Consider the following 21,617-nt stretch of genomic DNA (forward strand, 5'->3'; position numbering starts at 1 on the left):
GTTGTCGCACACTCGCCGCGCGAACGCGGTCACAGCAAAACATAGTTTATATATTATTATTTTTTTTTTTTTTTTATTCATTTTTTTTCATTTTTATAAATCGTTTTCCGCGTAATTTTATTTCATTTATCTGTTTGTTTGTATTTTTTTTTCCGAATCGAACCGTGTGTGTGTGTGTGTGTGTGTTATTGTTACATCCGTTTTTGTTCTTCGGCGTTTCGCCCCGGCGTCCGTCCGTCCGTCCGTGTGCGCCGCTCGTGTTGTTTTTTTTTTTTTTTTTTAATTGTTTTTATTTCTCGTCCGTCCGTCGCAACCACGACCGCCGTCGTGCGAAACAATATGGTTTACCGACGGGGAAAGTGAGACGATGATGTCGTTCTGTGTTCCGAGCTCCGCGCCACCACCGCTCGTGACGGCCGAGGAAATATAACGGGAACGGGTCGTCGCCGTCGTGATCGATCGTAGATCGGTTCGAGTACACGTGAACACGACGAGCGATGCTGCCGAACGCAGCGGCGTTACCGATAACAATAATTTACCGTTGCCGTTGTTTTTCGCCGACCGCGTAGTGGAGTACAAGTCCGCAGCCTGCCTAGCTGGCACAGCATTTTCGCGTGTGCGATCCATATCGTGTTTTTTACGTCGCCGACCACCATGCCTTGATACGGACGCCGCACGCCATGCCGCCGTTCTCTAAACACAAGGTACGTATCACCCGTGGTCCGTCCACGTCGCCCTATCTCGCCCTGGACCGGGTCCCCGACTCGTGGGTAGCACGACGGGAGAACTAAAAATCAGTGCATTTTTTAAGGGATTTTCACTGGGCGACAAAAAAATGTTAAAACTCGAAGCAGTCAACGTATAATACCACAGTATAATGATAGTAAGATTTATATGATGAATCATTGATGATATTTCACGTCCGCTTCGCATTATTTTGACCAATCTTTCAAAATATTACCTACAGAATATAATCGCTGGGCGACATTTGTGTCGCCTAGTTAACTGTTTAAAAAAATGCACTGGTAAAAATATTGTGTACAGTAGTGCGATTAAAAACATTTTACCAACTAGTAGAATTATTGTATTAGCCATGTATCCGGTTAATTAGCAATGTTCATTGATAGATCTTATTCATATACATATATATATATATATTGTATGTTATCTTTTTTCGTCTAATCTCGTGCATCATTTCATTCTATTTAATTCATTCCAAAGCCTATATTATATATTTATTAATTTTTTTTGTTTGAATTGTTTAGTTATATTGTGTAATATGTAATGTGTTCGATAGTTAATAGGTTATGAGTTGTCTAAATACCATTTTTAAACTTGGTTAGTATTGATTAAATTTAACTAGGTAGTCGAGTAAACTACAATTCGGAATTCTCTATGAATTTACAATTAAATTTCCTCTTTAGTACTAATACTTATGTTGTTGTGATAGGTATGTATTATGTTTGAATTTTCATATACCTACTTAACATATTTTATAAATAGTACTGCAGCAAGTTTCTATGGTTAATAAGGTATAAGTTTCAATTTCCTTATTCATTTCTCTACCTAATTATTTTATAGCGTTTTAAAATGATTTAGAATGTGTTTGAAATTCTTTTAATTAATTAAACCAAGATTTTAAAATAGTTTAAATATACTACTTTAGGTACTTACTATTTTTTTTGGTTAGATAACTTATTATGCTTAACATAAATAAATATAATGTTAGTTTAATGTTTTGTTCATTGTTATAATCCAATTATATTATAATAAACCTTAAAATATGTTATCTACTTAATTATGAAAGTGAAAACACATTACTTTGGTATATTATAATTAAAACTTTATTAAATTTAACTGTTATGCATAAAGAATAAGAGTAACATAAATTCTGAAAACCGATTAATTATTTATCTTGGAATTTGTCATAATTTATAAGGGTTATTTTACTTAACTAAGAAAAAATACATAGTTACTTATAATAATTCAGTATTTTATTCTTTGAGTTGATTTAATATGTAATATTATATTAAATACGTATTATCTTTTATATAAAAATATATTTTGGTGTACAGTAACACTTCTGTTAACAGCCGGCTCTAAAATACTGCCACATCAAATGTTAATCTAAAAATTTAATAATAGCTCTGTAATTCTGTAAGCATTCTGAATAAAAATCACATACATATATTATACTTATATATAATCAAGGGATAAACCACTATAAAAAATTATATACACTAGATTATTGATTATCAAAATTATAGAATGATTATCAAGTTTATTGAATGATAATCATGTGATTTATCAAATTATTAGCATGATTATAAAATACTGAGAAGTTAACCAAAAATTAACATCAATTATACATGATTATCCAAAACCTTAACTATTATTATACGACTATTACATTGCGTAGGTAAGGGGGTCAAAACTACGTGAAATCCAACTTAGACTATAGATTCACAATATACGCAATAGTTTCCTTCAAGGTTTCCTTTATGGTGTATGAATCTATTTGAGGATATATTATAGTAAATTAATTTGAAACATTTACTTAATATTAATACTACATAGTAGTACTATATTTTATTAAAAAAAAAAAAACCTTATCTCTTTACTTATCATTTATATTTTTATTCTTAACAATAGGTAGGTACTAACATTATTAAATATATTTACTTTGACAACTGAATAGTTTTGATTTTAACAAAGATTATGCTAGATAGATAATTCAAACTATTCAAACATATTAAAATCCAATCATTATTTTATATTACTATTAAATTCTGTAACAAATCAATCAACTTTTTATTAACTAATAAATATAAAATTTATTATAAAGTATAGTACCTATTTCGTAATGCCCAGTTATTTTTTTCATTCTTTTTTTTAATGTTATCAATTTTTCTTGCATTGTATTAATTTCTTATTTTAATGTTTCGTTTTTCTAGGATTTTTTAGTTATAGTATTTAAAAACCTTCTAAGTTGATCCGATCAACTTGATCGTTACTTACTCTTCAAGTTTTATTATCAACTATAATTCCTTTAAATAATTTGATAATATAAAAAATGAATTATGATTATCAAAGATTATCGTAATTATCACAAGATTATCATGCTTATCTAAAAAAAAAAAAAATCTAAATTTTGAACCATGATGATTACAGTGATTTACCCCTCGTTTATAATACTCAATATAATATGTCAAAAATAGAAAAAAAATTGATTTTTGTTTTTTATTATTTATGAAAGTTTATATGTAGTTATCATATATATATATATATTGTTATCACATTTCTTTTTTTATTACAAGTAAGTATATATAATTATAATTGAGGTAATAATAAAATGTTACTATTAAATAATATTGGAGTGTTACATGTCTTAAATACATTTTTTAGTAAGATAAACTAAACTTTTTTTTGAGTATTTTAAGTTTTTAAGTATTAACACATATTAAATTACTAATTATTAATTTTACATTTAATAAACCTTATTTATACATGTATTCATAAATCATAATCAAGGTTGTATACTTACCTACTTGACTAGAGTTTGGATTTTATTGATTAAATAAATTATCTAAAATAATTCATTCAACTTATTTTATTAAATATAGGTGTTTAAAATGTTGTTATTTACGTGGTTGCTTATGTTGCAAAAGTAAATCAAAATGTTGTTAAAATCTTTTAGATTAAAAACAAATTGTAAAATTAAGAATTAATTGATTATATGAAGCTAATTTTTACTACTAAATATTATAAAAAAAAAAAAAGGATCTATCGATCGATCGCTGACGATTTCAGAGTTGATCATGTTAGAATTTATTTTTAGGCCACGTTCATGAAAATTAATCGTGGTGATTATGAACAAATATTTGATAAGTTTTATCTGTATATTATATTATTTTTAGTAATTAGTTTATAATACTTTATGTATGTTTATATACACTTTCAGCAAGTATGTTTCTTAATAATTATAATTATTTAATAATAAAAAAAATTTTCCAAGAAAGTCGATCTTCAAAGGTGAAGTATATTCTCAGTAGATTGTGGCCGAAAAAAGTTTGACTGCCTCTGTTCTAGACTAATATTTTTGAAATAATTTTTTTTTTATAAGAAAAATTAGGTAGTATGAAATTTTATTATTTTATTTTTCATATACCTGTCAAAAAATTGTAAGAAATATACTTTTGCATTTTAAGCAATGTGCTGTAATAAAATATTTTTATAATTTCTTATCAAACTTTAAATTATTAAAAATATTTAAGAATTCAATACAAATTATTACTAAGTTATTATATAGATTTAAGTTTATCATATCATTTTTATGCATAAGCAGTCATAAAAAAAAAAAAAAACTTAAAACTAAAATATGCATTGATTTGTTTTAACATAAAAAAAATTGATAAAAATGTTAAGCTAATATGATATTTTTACTTATGATAGAATTATAGGCAACAATTACATTTTTTTAAATTTAACTTAATTGCAAATATAATTGAACTATAATTTAATACTTGATTTGGGCTAGGTTATTTTCAATTTTAAATTTTTATTTTTTATCATATATTGTTGTAAATATAATTCATAGAACTACATAGAGTGAATCATTAATCTGATATTCTATTATTTTTTTTGTATAAATATCTTCATAAATGTCTTAATTACTTTTTTATTTCATAGCTGTGATATCAGTTACTTACTTACTCTTTTTAAAAATTTTAAAAAACTAGTTATACATATTTTATAAAAAATATATAGAAAGCTATTAATTTTTAAATTTTATTATATAAGTATATTATACCTACCTTAATTTTAAGGTTTTTAAAATCTTTATTTAAAAAAAAATATTAAATATTGGTAGAATCATTTTATTCAAAATAATAGTAGTTAAAAAGTAAACCATAATAATATATATACTATAAATTTATTTATTTTACAATTTTACCTACTATTTATTAATAATAATTTGAATAATTTATATTTATTTATTACTCATCACCCTTGATATTATTATGATAATTAGAGAAATTAGAGAAATTAGAGTTGGGAAGTATATTTTTAAACTGATATCAAAACAATGAAGGTACATTGTACTATGTCTTAATAATACATTCACACATATTGTCATATCTGTTTCTTGACAAGCTACTTTATGATAGTAACTATGACCCTGATATTATTTTATGTGTACATATATTTTTAAATTATCTGATTAAATAAGCTATACATTTAATAAACAATGCATTATTATATAAGTATTTAACAAATGTTATGTTATTTTGCTTAGTAAAATAATTAGAAATAAAATAAAAATAAACTAATGGTTAACCTAGAGTATTATTATATTTGTAAAGTACAAGTAATTTTGAATTAAAAATTCATCATCAGGTAAATACAGGTATATACAAAGTTAATAATTAATTAAAGTTAAACTATTTGTTTATTTATTTTTATATTGATTATTTTGGTTTTGATCAACATTTTAACCATTAATATTAGATGTGTGAGTTTTTTCTTTTTAATTTGGTAAAAATTGTAGATAGAAAATAATAACAGATTTTTTTCAGAGATTTTATAATGTTCAATTCACTTTTTACATTTTAATTCTGTTAAAAATATATTTTTAAAATAATAAATTAATATTTTATAGACATAATGCGTTTGAATATATTTAAACGACTTAAAAGGAATAGCTGGTTAAAGTTCAGTTCTAGCTATACAAATAATGATATTATAATAAATACTTAGTAAAGTAATAACAAATAATTTTAATCAAAATGAAAATATTTTTGTTTTAGGAATAGATTTCTATACGGCCATCTATCAACATATGTCTTCCATATTCCCATGTACTGGAAAACCCAGACGGCAGAATACAATGCAGATTCCCCACCATCAACTGTGGGTAATACTTTTCTATTTGGCATGCCTAAATGTAAGTTATGGTAATTCCAATATAATAAAAATATTCGAAGATGATGAATCAACACCTATGTTCAATAACCTTGTTGTTGACAAGAATACTGGGCGCCTATTCGTGGGTGCTGTAAATCATCTTTATCAACTTACACCTGATCTCAATGTAACCAATCAAGTGGTTACGGGCCCCATTGAAGATTCATTCGAATGTGGGGCCAATGTATGTCCTAACTCAACCATTAAAAGCTTAACTGACAATGTAAATAAAGTACTTGTCATTGATTATTCTACATCTAGGATAATCACTTGTGGATCAGTTTCACAAGGCATGTGCACAGTTCAAAATTTAAATAACATATCTGATACAGTACAATTAGTTAAAGAAGCCGTGGTTGCCAATAATTTGGAAGCATCGACTGTTGCTTTTATAGCACCAGGACCTCCAAATCCACCCATGACTCAAGTCATGTATATTGGAGTCACATTTACTGGCAATTCTCCTTACCGTTCTGATGTTCCAGCTATTGCCTCTAGAAGCTTAGATAGTCAAAATATGTTAAATATTGCTTACCTTGGAGTGATTTCTGGTACACGAGTATTTGTTAATACTTTAAACCGTGAGCGTTATCTCATAAATTACATTTATGGTTTTAGTTCTGAAACTTTCAGTTACTTTTTAACTACACAAATGCGTAGTGCAACGTCGCCATCCCCATACATATCTAAAATGGTTAGATTATGTCACGAAGATAAAAGTTATTATTCCTACACAGAAATTCCACTAGAATGCACTAGTAAAGAACAGTCATATAATTTAGTGCAAGCTGGTTATGTTGGAAAAATTGGCTCAGACTTGGCTACAGATCTAGGTATTACACCGCAAGATGATGTTTTATTTGCTGTATTTTCAGGTAGTAACCAGAGTGAAAGCGAATTGAAAAATAAACCTAATGACCAAAGTGCACTGTGTGTTTATTCATTAAAAGCTATAAGAAGAAAATTTTTACAAAATATCAACGCATGCTTTAGTGGTAAAGGAAATCGAGGTTTGGACTTCATTTCTCCAAGCCATATATGTGTTGGAACTAAACTTCAAACAATAACCGAAGACTTTTGTGGTATGGATGTTAACACCCCCTTAGGAGGAGATTCACCTATGACTGCTATTCCAGTATTAACATTCAATACTCGTCTAACTGCTGTGACTGCAACATCAACAGGTGACTTTACTGTTGTGTTTGTTGGAACCAATAATGGTCATGTTAAGAAAATAGTAGTTGAGAGTTCTGTAAAAGCTATTGAATATGGAGATATTGTTATTCAAGAGAATTCTCCAGTCAATCCAGATTTAATTGTTGATCCTCAACAAATGCATTTATATGCAATGACTAAAAATAGAGTTTCTATGATAAAAGTTCAAGAATGTCATATGTACTCTTCATGTTTAGATTGCTTAGCTGCCAAAGACCCTTACTGTGGGTGGTGTTCATTAGAGAATAAGTGTAGTTTACGCTCAAATTGTGAAGATGCAGCAAATGACCCATTGTATTGGATACCTTATAAAAGTGGGAAATGTACTACAATAGCTTCTGTTACTCCAAATCAACTCCAAAAAACTACTGCACGAACATTAGAACTAGTCATTGATAATTTGCCATTACTGGAAGGACCATTCCACTGTGCATTTTCAGTATTTGATAAAGTATTAATCACTAATGCTACAAGAAAATCTTTTGGTGTAAATTGTACAACACCACGAACAGATTTACTACCATTCATACCTTCTAACCAACATCATTTTACTACTAAGTTATCTGTTAAAACGGCAAAAGGACCTAACTTTGTAGCCACTAATTTCACATTCTTTGATTGTAGTACTTATACATCATGTACACAATGTGTCAATTCTTCTTTCCCATGCGATTGGTGCGCAGAAGCTCATAGATGTACGCACGATACCGCAGAAAATTGTAGAAATGACATTTTAGTAACTGGTGTAAATCGAGTTGGTCCAAGTTTCAGAAGTGGTCCATCATTTTGTCCAACAATCAATGGATCTGATACAGGAAGTACAGAAATTTTAGTACCTTCTGGTATTAAAAAATCAATTAGAGTTAAAGTTCACATAATTGGTCAATTTATTGCTCAAACACGTTTTGTATGCCAATTTAATATCGAAGGTCGTGTTTCAAGTGTAAATGCGGCATTAGTAGCTGACACTATATATTGTGAAACAATGGAATTCAGTTATAACTCGCATTTCTCAAATATAACTGCAACTTTTGCTGTGATTTGGGGTGGATCAAAACCATTAGATAATCCCCATGACATTCATGTTGTAATATATAGATGTAGTGATATGGCAGATGATTGTGGTATGTGTTTAGCATTGCCTGAAAAATATAGATGTGGGTGGTGTCAAACAAGTAATAGTTGTGAAGTTATAGATCAGTGTGACAGGGCAGTTGGTATATGGCTTAATCGAAACAAAACTTGCCCTAATCTGCAAATTACATCATTTTGGCCACTTGCTGGACCATGGGAAGGTCATACTAATATTACAATTATTGGAAAAAATTTAGGAAAAAGTTTCAATGATATATATAGTGGTGTTACTGTTGCTGGACTTCGGTGTGCTCCATATGCACATCTTTATGAAACAACGAGAAAAATAGTGTGCAGAGTTGATGGACCTGGAAGTGAAGATATAAGAGAAGGCCCTATCGTAGTTCAAGTTGAAGGGTATAGAGGTGAATCAAAAACAAATTATCATTTTGTTGATCCCATCATTACTAGTTTATATCCTGTTTTTGGTCCTAAATCTGGCGGGACTACTCTGAAAATTGTTGGAAAATTCATGAATGCCGGAAGTAATATTCAAGTATTTTTCGAAGATACTTTACCATGCATTGTTATCAATAGTACCTTAACTGAAACTACTTGTATCACCAGTGCTTCTGATACTCAAAAAGTTGGAAAATTTAAAATGTTCTTTGATAAATCTGAAAGGAATTTTGACCGACAAACATACGAGTACACTGATGATCCAAGTGTTGAGTCAGTTGAATCTGGTGCTCCAGGTCAAGTTAAAGTGCCTAAAGGCATTGTATCTGGTGGTATAAAAGTTTCTGTTAATGGTAAAAATTTTGCGTTTGTCCAAGCTCCTCGTTTGTATGTCTATTACATGAATAATATCTATTTCGGTAATTGTTTTGTGTTAAGTAATTCTAATTTGATTTGCGAGTCTCCAAAAGTTACTCCACTTCAACGAAATCAACCAGATCCTGACAAACCTATTGAATTAGACTATGGATTTGAAATGGATAATGTGACAGATGTTCAAAATATATCAATGAAGGTAGGATTTCCTAAATTCATGCTTTTCCCAGATCCGTTATATACAAAATTCGACGAAGACATTAAATTTTATAAAAGCGATTATTTAACTATAAATGGTCATCACTTGGATCGAGCTTGCCAAGAAACTGACGTTACAGTGCAAATTGGGACAAGTTACTGTAACGTGACTTCTTTGTCTCGGCATCAACTTACTTGTAGACCTCCACCCATACAACCACAAGCTATGCAAGATCCAGATTATCGATTATCCAACTCTCAAGAACTTCCAGAAGTAATTGTAACAGTTGGTTCAAATCTAAAGTTTAATATTGGTAAACTCAGTTACGCTCCATCTGGAGTTAATAGTCCACTAACAAAACCGGCTCTTTTTGGTGGTATTATTGGCATGGCTATAATTTTTATTATTTTTGTTGCATTTTTAATTGCGTATCGCCGTAAATCAACTGAAAGTAGTCGTGTCTTAAAAAATATGCAAGAACAGATGGATATATTGGAATTAAGAGTAGCAGCTGAATGTAAAGAAGCATTTGCTGAACTCCAAACAGAAATTACAGATATTGCTGGGGATCTTACTTCTGGTGGTATTCCATTTTTGGATTATCGTACATATTCAATGAAAATTTTGTTCCCGAATATGGAAGATCATGGAGTCCTCCAGCGAGAAAAACCAGAATTAATTCGAAAAGAAAAAGGCATTCGTTTATTTGGTCAATTAATATTAAACAAAACTTTTTTGTTATTATTTATTAGAACTTTGGAAAGTAATCGATATTTTTCAATGAGAGATCGGGTGAATGTAGCTTCTTTGATTATGGTGTCACTGCAGAGTAAAATGGAATACTGTACTGATATACTAAAAACTTTACTTGCTGAACTTATTGAAAAATGTATGGAAGGTAACAGCCATCCAAAGTTACTTTTGAGACGCACAGAAAGTGTTGCGGAAAAAATGTTGTCATCATGGTTTACGTTTCTATTGTATAAATTTTTAAGAGAATGTGCAGGAGAACCTTTATATTTATTATTCAGAGCAATGAAACAACAAGTGGATAAAGGGCCGGTTGATGCAATCACCTCGGAAGCAAGATATTCGCTGAGTGAAGAGAAATTAATCAGACAATCAATAGATTTTGTTCCTATGACCGTGTATGTTTCTATTTCTCAACAGACTGCTTTTGTCACTGGACTGGATCCAAACACTGAAAATATACCAGTTAAAGTTTTAGATTGTGATACAATTTCACAAGTAAAAGAAAAAGCTCTGGATACTATTTATAGGGCGATGCCTTGTAGTCAACGTCCTCGGACCTGTGAACTTGATGTAGAATGGAGAACCGGCACTTCTGGTCGATTAATTCTTTATGATGAAGACTCGACAACAAAAGTGGAAGGCGAATGGAAGAAACGTAACACTCTGCATCATTATATGGTACCAGATGGCGCATACCTGAATTTAGTATCTGTCAAGCAAATGTCAACCTACAATTTATCAATACTCTCAGATCGAATGGATAAACATAAATATGAAACCTTAAATTTAACGAAATTTAACTATGATAGCCCACCATATAGTAGGGCCACATCACCGTTAAATAATGATCAGGATGGTGGTCTTAAGTGTTGGCATTTAGTTAAACATCACGATAATGATGCACAAAAAGAAGGGGAACGTGGTAATAAAATGGTTTCAGAAATATATCTTACGCGTTTGTTAGCCACCAAAGGTACTCTACAAAAGTTTGTTGATGATTTATTCGAAACTATTTTTAGTACTGCACACAGAGGAAGTGCTCTACCTTTGGCTATTAAATACATGTTTGATTTCCTTGACGATCAAGCAATTCAACACGGTATTACTGACCACGAAGTCGTACATACGTGGAAAAGCAACAGTCTTCCATTGCGTTTTTGGGTGAACTTGATCAAAAATCCTAACTTCGTGTTTGATATCCATAAGTCCAATATTGTCGACTCATGCCTGTCAGTCGTTGCTCAAACGTTTATGGATTCGTGTTCAACGTCTGATCATCGACTTGGCAAAGATTCTCCAAGCTCAAAATTATTGTACGCTAAAGACATTCCGGTGTATAAAGATTGGGTGGAACGTTACTACTCAGATATCAAAATTATGCCAGCCATATCGGATCAAGACATGAACGCTATGCTTGCTGAAGAGTCAAGGATACACATGACAGAATTTAATACGAACTGTGCTTTGTATGAACTCTACATGTATGCTGCCAAATACAACGAGCAGTTAATGGTCACTCTGGAAGAAGACGAGTTTTCCCAGAAACAACGGCTAGCGTACAAATTGGAACAAGTACACAATTTTATGATGGTAGAGAAATAATTTAAGGACCATTAATCAAAAAACGGATTGGATTATTGCTCAATATCGAGTATGAGTGATTCAATGGGTTTCGCTTATTTTATAGCGATTTTATACATTGTGGTATGTAGACTGTAAGATGTTTTTTTTAACAAACAAAAAATAAAAAATATGTAATAATTAATAAGTTTTTAAACAAATTTATAAATGGTAGAAATAAGACGTTTTATATAGATAAGATAAACATAAATACGCATACAATTATAGTAATAAATTAACATATCTATTGCCTAGTTCTTGCCAATAAAATGTTACCAATACTACTTACACCATAAATAAAACGTTTAAACCTACAATTTTGGTTGCTTTTTAACAATCTTAAATATAAGCAATTTTTTTTTTTCGAATATCCGTCCAAATTTTCTACCATTCTTTGCCCTTTACATGTACTTTTAATTCAAATATATTTCAACCTATTCTATAAGACTGAGTTAATTTTAATTTTTTTTTTTTTTGTATTCATGATTTATTATTTTTCATTTGATCATTGCTTTTGGAACCGCTCTAGTTAATTAACAAATTAATTACCGAAAAATATATAAAAATAATATAATACACTGCTACAAAATATTGTTTTTATATTTATATCATTCCACAAAATATTACTAATGATATGATTCCAATTTTGTATTTAGTATTACCTCATTTGATTAAAAAAAAAATATTATTTTAGATTATAATTGTAAGTACCTAATACATAAATATTATGTACTTCTATGTATTTTTTCAATAATAATTAATTTTACTATAGTGGTAACAAATTTTTATTTGCACATTAAACTGAAATTGTATGTACCTCTTCTCATTTGAAATCTGTATTTATGGTACGTGTTATGTATATTTTTGTTGATTTTGTTATTCATTTTTATTGTATATTTTGTATTATATTACTAGTCTTCAATTTTATTTATGCTTTGTTTTTCTTATTTTCAAATTTTAATTTATTACTGTATATCTTTTATCCGGTAAAATATATGTGTGTAATTTTATAAGCATGAAATTGTATTCTTGAAATTAATTTTGTGACCATTATAAATCGCCAGCTTTATCTAAAATTTCTTATTAAAATTGAATTCTGAAATTAATTTCCCGATAAATAAACCCTTGATTAAAATGTATTTCATAAGTCAAATGGTTTGTTGATGGGCGTCTTTCGAGAAAATGACTGTAATTTATTTTAAATCTATACAATATGTGAAAAATAAAATAAAATATGAATTTTTTTTCTGTAGAAATAATTGTCTTTTTTAGATAATACATTTTAATAATCAAAACGGGGTAGTTGTATTTTTCATTACAGTTTTATTAATTTTTAATTTTGAATGTTTGATTGATAAGTTTCAATAATAAAAAAAAAAAAAATTTCAACAATTCTTCGGTGAATTAATAATGATAAAATCGTTTTTTTTCTCTACCGTTCAAACCAAAAACTATATTGATTTCACTATAATATTGTTATGTGTTTTTGAACAGATGCATCATGGTCGATTACTTTTGAAAAAAAAATTAAATAAAAATTAGACAAGTCATTTAGTGAATGATTTTGGTGGGATTACCAATTATCGTTCATTGCCAATCGTTTAATTACGAGCAACGGTGACTTTCTTATTAACTTGTAATTAAAATAATTTTCTCTCTACCTATCTATACATTTTTCGTCGATGTTAATGGCTATGCAACTGCCCTATCTATCTATATATGTATATGTTTAATATGTTTATGGCATTTGATTTGTTGTGCCCTTTTAATTTAATTTAGGTTCCTATAGTGTAAGAACGTATTGTTAAATAATTACTCTTTTGTCCTGTCCAAGTATAATAATATTATGTAAATAATAAACAATTATATATATATATATATTATTTTGTACATACATATATTTATGTATATGTATAAATTCTGATATATGTGTATAAATTTAATAATTAAAACAATTATATATATATATATACATACATATATGATATTATTTGTACTGCGTGTTTTTGTGTACTGTTTGTGATCGTGTCTAAATAAATTATTAAATAATTGCACACGTAATAATTTTTTTATATATATTTATACATATATAAATATAAATAACTATAATAATAATTATAATAATATACAATTGTGATTGGATAAAACGGAAACGGAACCGCTGCGGTGAAGATTTAATAATGTAATAAATACACACACATATACACATAATAATCATGTACTACCTTATATATGTGTATCAACTATCAATAGTTAATAATATTATTTGTAATCATTTGTATGTGCGATATTGAATATTATAAAAAAAAAAAAATTAAAAAAATATGAGTGATAAAAATGAATTATTGTTTATGGTGAATTTGTTGTAAGAATTTGAGAGAGAAAAAAAAAATAAACGACAAAAAAAATATGAAAACATTTTAAAACAAAAATCAACAGTGTTCGAATTTTATTGTCAGAGAACCGTCGTCGTCCCGTCACGGTCGCGACGACGGTCCCTCGGCGTGTTCCTTTACGCGTACGTCATAATGTTTTATGATTTGAACGTGCGCTCCAAGAAATATTGTAACAACCGACCTGGGCCAAGAGTCTCGTATTGATTAGCCGTAATAATGTAATTATTTCGTTGTAATTATACAAACGCGGTACTGATCACGCGCGCCACACACCGCCGACCGACGGTTTCTCGTGGATAAGAGACCAGCAGCCGAGCTCTGAGCGGTTCTCTCCGACGACGTCGCCTCGCACGCACGCATCGTTGTGTGTTTGGGTAAATTAGTTTTTCCGAAAGGATCGTGCGTGTGCGGCCGACAACCAGTTTTGTTTGTTTCGTATCGTTTTTATTATTATTATTTTTTTTTTTTTTCGTCGCGTTTAACAACAATTATTATATTATAAATGCACGCAAACGAAAAATGCGCGCTCAAGTTTTTTTTTCTCGTCATCGTCATCATCGTCGCGTAACTTCCCGTGGACGTACGTGCGATGAGTTGGAGTAGCCACAGTGGACCGTAGCCGGAAGGAGGTTTTCTCGGCCGAGTGCTGCCAGAAGATTAGTTTGAAGAGACGTGCGGCTCGTTTGTTCGTCGTGGGCGTGTTGTGTTCCCTCGTATTCGACGATCGTAATAAAGAGATAAAATAATTTCTGGACGAAAACCTCTCGGCGGGACGACCTTTACGTATCCTCCTTAAGGACATAACAATACGTATACTAACAATGGGCACACACGGACGGTGTTGTGTATTGTAGATCGTATGTAGTCCGACGAATAAATTCTTAAGCGTACGTTTTAAATGCACGCGTTCGATCATGTTGTGCCCACTAGTGCATAACTGCTGCTATCTTACCGGTCGACGACAGAACGCTGTTTCGCGTATTTTTATACTGTTATGACCGATAAAATTTACCATTCATCGCGTTCTACTTTTATACGGTTTTGGTAATTGCAAATGATTAAAACGACTGTCATGTCGTTGTTTTACGGTAGGTAAGTATAATATTGTACTACTGTGTACATTTTGTTTTTCTATTGTTTCAGCATTCCATTCATCGAGATGTTGGCCCGTTAACGTTTACGAAATATTTCCAATACCTTAATTGTTTATCAATCTTGTCCATAAATCTATTCAAACGTTTATTAGTTTATTCATTACACTAAAATATTACTTTTCGCACTCCATTGCTTGATAAACAAAAGACTTCATTCAATTTTTTTCCTAATCTTGTACATTTGTGTACCACTTAAGTATTGAAGTCTATTAATCGCTCGACTTTCATCGGATTGAAGACGGTAGCATAATCCGCTTTTGGTTTTGGTCTTATACCATGTGCTTACTGATTTGTTTAAGACCGTAGATATTTATCGAAGATAAATAATTATAATCTTCGCATTAATCACTTTCAAGTTGTAAATATTGTTTGTTCGTCATTAGTAGGGCCCGGATTTTTATGCAATAAAAATTTATAAAATGTGTAGATTCCTGTCATAAATATGCAAAATGATTTTTTTTTTAAAAATTAACAATATGTTATGTATAACAATTGTTTATTAAAAAAAAAATGCAAAATAACATTTTTAATGACATTGTGTAAGTATAAAAGTATTATAAATTAATTAAATTATTATTATTGGACGAGTAGGTACCAGAATGAAGTAATAAATATGGATTTCAAGTTTTCGAATTGAAAACTCTTACGATCATCTTGAAGCATACTTTTGTATTTGGAAAAACTTCTTTTTAGAAGATTGATTTCAAAGATACAATTGGTCCATATTTAAAACTCGATAAATTTTCAACTGACAGTTCCTCGTCTTCATTACATTCAGTTACCTCGCCGTGAATTATACCATCGATTTTTTTCAATGTAGAATATCCACGATTTTTGGACAACACATTTGTAAGTTTAGATCTAGCGAAATCTATCCCTAGCGATCCTTCGAATTTAATTTTAATATTTTTTATGAGCAATAAGCTATCTCTTAAAGTAACATTCGATTTCTCTAGTTCTGTCATTGTATCTATTAAACATTGAAAGTGTGTTGTAATGACGGCAAGTTCATTTTTTAACTTTTTATTATGAAATATCCAATATTTGTCGTCATTCGTCGGCCGTCGATAACGATTGACAATTGTTTATCAATGGGTTATTTACAATCGACAGTAGGTATCTTTACAGACGTAAATTATACGAATTGTAGAATTTGCAAAATTTATGCAACTATCAAGAAATATGCATTTTCATTCAAATACGCGAAAATATGCAAAAAAAAAAATTAACCCTAGACTCAATAAATTACGAAACGTCGACATTTATAATCAAAATTATTTTAGGTGAATTGTAGAAGAATATGCATTTGCATAAAAATCCGGGCCCTAGTCATTAGTAATGACATATGACTCATTGCGTTAAGGTTAAAAACTTTTTGTACGGACTATAATGTTGATTATTATTCGGTAAGCTTCTTATTACTAAACTATTGGTTGTTTTCAATAGCGCTCTGTAGGACGTGAAACTGGCGTTTCTATTTGACGGTTTTCATGCTCAACATTATACTATGATCGTGTGTTTTGTTAACTATCTAAGGTAAGGCAACCATAATAAATAACAATACTGTTACACGACATACCGCAAAACGAGATCGCGGTGTACTCCCGCATGATTTTCGATTATTGTTACAACTTGTTTTCGGTGGGTGTAAATCGTCTGAGACCGAAGACGGGAGAACCGTGCGAACTCAAAACCAGGCCCTCGATTAAACGGGTGTTTAACGGATTTCCGGTAACTTGAAAGTTTGGAAACTTAAGAGGATAAATAATTCATTCTCATACCGTCTACGCATCTGCGAGTGTTATTTAAAAAAAAAATATACTTACCAAAGTTTTACAGTCCGGAGAAATTTTGAACGAAAGATAATTTTTTTGATTATAATTTATCCGGTTAAAACCATATGGTCGGTTAAACACAGTTGGGTTTTGACAGTGATAAGGTCACTATTGACCACGGTTCAAAATTATGGTATATTTTAATCGAAATACGTGTAAAATATTACGTGGTCGAAATGCACGCAACCGTGTTATTATTAATAATTACCGCAGCGGTCGAAACATTTTTTGTACATCAAATCGAATTTTCGATGGATAATGTGATGCGAATACCTCGTCGGTAGGTAAGTCTTGGTTTATTACGAAACATCATTACAATGCATATTTTTTTTATTCCATTCAACTTCATATTTTAAACTTGAATTTATAATAAGTATTTTCAATAGCGAACTATTTTACTTACGGAGATACCTACTTTGCGAACACCATATTTTTTGTGTCCGTTTCAATGATCAGATAGTTCTATACAGTATAAAAGTATTTTTAAAACATAAAATCGTTTTTAAGTGAAAATTTAGTAATGAGAAATTACTATTTATAATATTTACTACCTAATTATTTAGTAATGACTGGCGGAGTTTTATTAAAATTACTACAAATATGATTAATACAGCACAAACAACTGTATAAAACGCTAAAATATTTTATAAAGTTAATCTAACTTAACTCATGGTTACGCATTGCTTAGATATTATGTAATATGTATTATTATGTTGTTAATCACATTATTTCCAAGTAGCATCGACTGTTTTGTCTTTCCGTGTAGCGTTAATGTAGGTACAAAAAAGATAAATATTCGACGATAAATAATTATTGTTATTTTAACTTTTAATCCGTGAACAACGACATGAGTCATTAGAGTGTGTACACTGTATTGATAATAGTGTTTGATCTCTCCGCTATAAGCGTAATTCCATCCGGAGAAACGACTTTCTTTGTAATTATACTAATTTTCGTATTGTAATCATTTGCAGTCGATTTGAAATCGACATGACGCCATAGGTAGCAAAATCCGTCGAACCATTTGTATCGTTATTTTTTTTTTTTTTTTTGTCGAAATCGCAACGTTTCTAATGAAACGATTGCGAGAAAAAGGTTTTCAACCGCGCGTGCGATAAAAATCATGCGCGAAGCTCTTCCCTGAGACTGACTGTCATCGGTACCGAGTTTGATGTGAACAGGTACGTGAGTTCCGCGCGCGGAGCAGAAAAACACCGAAAACAGATGTCGTCCGGCAAGTTTTTGGATCAATTATAAAACGTTTTCGTACCCCGTCCAATCCCCCCGCCCCACCGCGGCGCGACGACGCGATGTATTATAAATTGAAAAAAGTTTATTCGAATTCGGTAACGTGCACCGTTCGCCCGGACACGTCGGTGCACCGCGCCACCCCGACGAGTGCACGGTAAGTCGGTAACAATCTACGTAGGTACGACGTTATACTTCACACCCAACCGATCGGGACCGGTACCGGTGGTGTCGAATAACAACGGAACACAATACGAATAAAAGAAGACCACCGTTTCGTCCACGGACGGGATAAGACGGCGGCAGCAGGTACCTGACGCGGTCGCGTTTCTGTGATCGCCGCGCGGACCTTGGGAGCGGCGGCGTTTTCGGCCGTGCGTACACGTTTCACGTGCGTGCGCTGACCGGCATTGTTTTCTCGGCTATTTTTCTCGACCCCTCCCGGCAATGGTTTTCGCGCGCGCACACCGAACCCATTCGAATTGTGTGTGCTCGCCTACCTGCCGACCCGTTGGCCGGGGACTACCCGTTGGCCACTCGCGCGCGTAATTGTAAAAGGACGGCCGCCGACGCGTCCTCTTCCTCCTTCTGCGCGCGCGCACGGTTCGATTATTTTCCTTTTTTACCGACACGCACACACACACACACACACACACACACACACACACTCACACTCGGCCGCACGCACGCACGCACGCACGCAACTCGTCGTCGGCTTCACGGGTGTTTGTATAATTCAATAACGCGGACGAAACGTTTTAACGATGTTCAAAAACAATAAACGCCGTAGAAAAGGGACGGTACCTCTGCTCTGTCCGATGGCCCGGCAAACCGTACGCACCGATCGATGTTTTTAACAGAATTAAATATGCACGTACGCGCGTATTATTGTTGGCCGCTGTTTGCGTGGATAGGGTCAAGAGAGATACGGACACAGCGGTGTACGGTACGGGGAATATGGAAAGTTCAGTGTTGATCGTTTGGACAGCGAGGGAGTGGGGACGATAACGCGCCACGTGTGTAATGGTTCGTACAAAAGAACGCGACCAGGAACTGATAACAAACGCGTAGGAACATAGGGCAAAATTAAGACTTAAGGTAAAATTGGACCTTTGGTTTTCTTTGCATTCGATGGCACTACATGAATTTAACGTTTTTGGAACGTTTAAAGATGACCAATGAGATTGTATCTGATAACAAATGACCGTTTAATATTTGATAAGATCATAATTTGATAATGAGTAAAAGTTTATAAATAAAACTCGAGTTTTTGAAAATAAAGCGATTTTTATTTTGATTTCGTTTTTTAGTAAATAATCTCAAGGTTCTATAATACTTCCATTTTTATTCATTGAATGTGATTTAAAGTTTTGATAAATATTTAATGTATCTATCATAATCCCATTTTACCTTAATATGTGTTAAATATGGAACATTTGACAACTTTTTTTTTCTTCTAATCGTTATCTCATCCATTTTATAAAACATTTTATCTTATTAATTAATTTTTTTAAACTCTATGCTTTATAATTAATAAGTTGAACAATTTTTTTTAAAATTTATCAACAAAAATTAATATTTTATTCAAAGTTATACTTTAAGCGTCTCATTTTGCAATCAGGTTTCCCTATATGTATATGTATATAATATTATATTACGCATTTGTAACATAATATGCTATCGTTTATTGTATTATAACCGTCTCTATAAATGTGTGTGAATTAGCGCTAATGGCAATACAAATCAATTTAATTAATTTTCGTGTACCGTTCATGTATAATAAACTGCCCGTGCTTTTAAGTATGCACTATTATTACATTAAACGGATATTTAATTAGATGTTTCCTGTTTTTACCTACTTACACTGCAGGAAGCGTGTTATATATATCTTGTTGTTATGCTTGCAATAAGGCGTATTGTAGTGTCATTTATTTTCTTCCTTCAGCTCGTCTATCATCATTTGCGGTCTGACGACCATCAACCAGTCGACGAATATACGGTCCATACGACACGCTTGTATTATATTCGCTTCCTAGACCATAAGGAAGTGCTGCGTTGTTTCGTAAGGGGTGAATGCGTTTTAAACGTGCGGTGATGTGTGTAGTACAACACATAACGACGAAACGGCAAAAAAATAATACACTTGCTTTAATAAACTGAGCACACACACATACACTAATATACTATATATTTTATATTATTATTATTATATGAGAGTGCCTATGACAATATGAAACGAAAGCCACGCGCGACGTCGAAGCATTTCGATAACGTGTACCTACACGAGTTTCTATTGTTTTATTATTATTTCAGTAGTGTTGTACCGTAGTTGTTTACACGATAAATAACAAATAACACGTGCATTTACCGGTATACCTGTATGGTACGTATGGTATAAATACATATACTATATACGTACTCAAAAATATAATATTGTATATGTATTATGTGCACCTCGCTGTACAAACGTCAGTGGTGGCGGTCACAGTCAGTTGCATGCACACTGCACAGTAACATACCTTTATAATACATATAACCCAACACAAAGTATGAAATAAATGAGAAAAAGATACCGGGTATTTCTTTATTGCTTTCTGGCCCGAATATATAACGTATAACACTACGGGAGGTCTTTGAAATTAATATCGTCTAACTTTTTAAACACTCGTACACTCTCACACAAATGTATACACGCAGGTAGACGTGTACCGGTGTTCTAGTCGTCGACAACACATCTCGCATTCGGTTTGTATTATTACAATATATATTATTATTATTCTCTGTACAACAGCAAAAAAAAAGAAAAAAAAAAAAAAGAATTCTATAATCTCATTGTTTCGTTTTATATTACACATACAAGAAGGCTGTGACTTGTCAACGATTTAATTAAAATAAAACCGCTGGCCAATAGATGTATCGGTAGTTTAATATTAATTTTTATTTTCAAACGAGCCCGAAAGGTCGACATCGAATTGATACTCATATTATTACATTCGTTCTACACCGAATGCTTATAATTACATTCATACGATAGCATAACACGTAGAAGGCGTGGTTTTCATCGCAATAAAAGTTCTATTGAAATAATGTTAAGGAAAAATAAAGTTCGATCTAATGATAACATTATACGTATTCGATTTTAACTTGAAAAGTTTAAACCGTAAAACCTTATGACTGAGATAGTATAATATTATTTCACTGCGGTTGTATAGTTACTATCGTTTATTACATAATAAGACCGACTATTTATTTATCCGTTAAGTACATACAGTTATCATAACGTCTGGCTGAGACAAAAACACATAACATTAGTAGATATATTTAT

General features: G+C 31.3%; 1 protein-coding gene across 1 annotated transcript; it reads left to right on the forward strand.

Annotated features, from left to right (window-relative positions):
* Positions 1–112: 112 nt before the first annotated feature.
* On the forward strand, positions 113–11,835 carry LOC112693081 (plexin-A4). Its single transcript, XM_025567980.1, has 2 exons — positions 113–704; positions 5,808–11,835. The coding sequence occupies exon 2, from the start codon at positions 5,840–5,842 to the stop codon at positions 11,639–11,641; it is 5,802 nt and encodes a 1,933-aa protein (XP_025423765.1). The 5' UTR covers positions 113–704; positions 5,808–5,839; the 3' UTR covers positions 11,642–11,835.
* The last annotated feature ends 9,782 nt before the right edge of the window (positions 11,836–21,617 follow it).

This window comes from Sipha flava, unplaced genomic scaffold, assembly GCF_003268045.1.
Source record: "Sipha flava isolate LNK unplaced genomic scaffold, YSA_version1 80_pilon_pilon, whole genome shotgun sequence".
In the NCBI taxonomy this organism is placed as follows: Eukaryota; Metazoa; Arthropoda; class Insecta; order Hemiptera; family Aphididae; genus Sipha; species Sipha flava.

Excerpts from the sequence above, each read along its gene's own strand:
- LOC112693081 (XM_025567980.1), top strand. The coding sequence starts at position 5,840 with ATGTCTTCCATATTCCCATGTACTGGAAAACCCAGACGGCAGAATACA.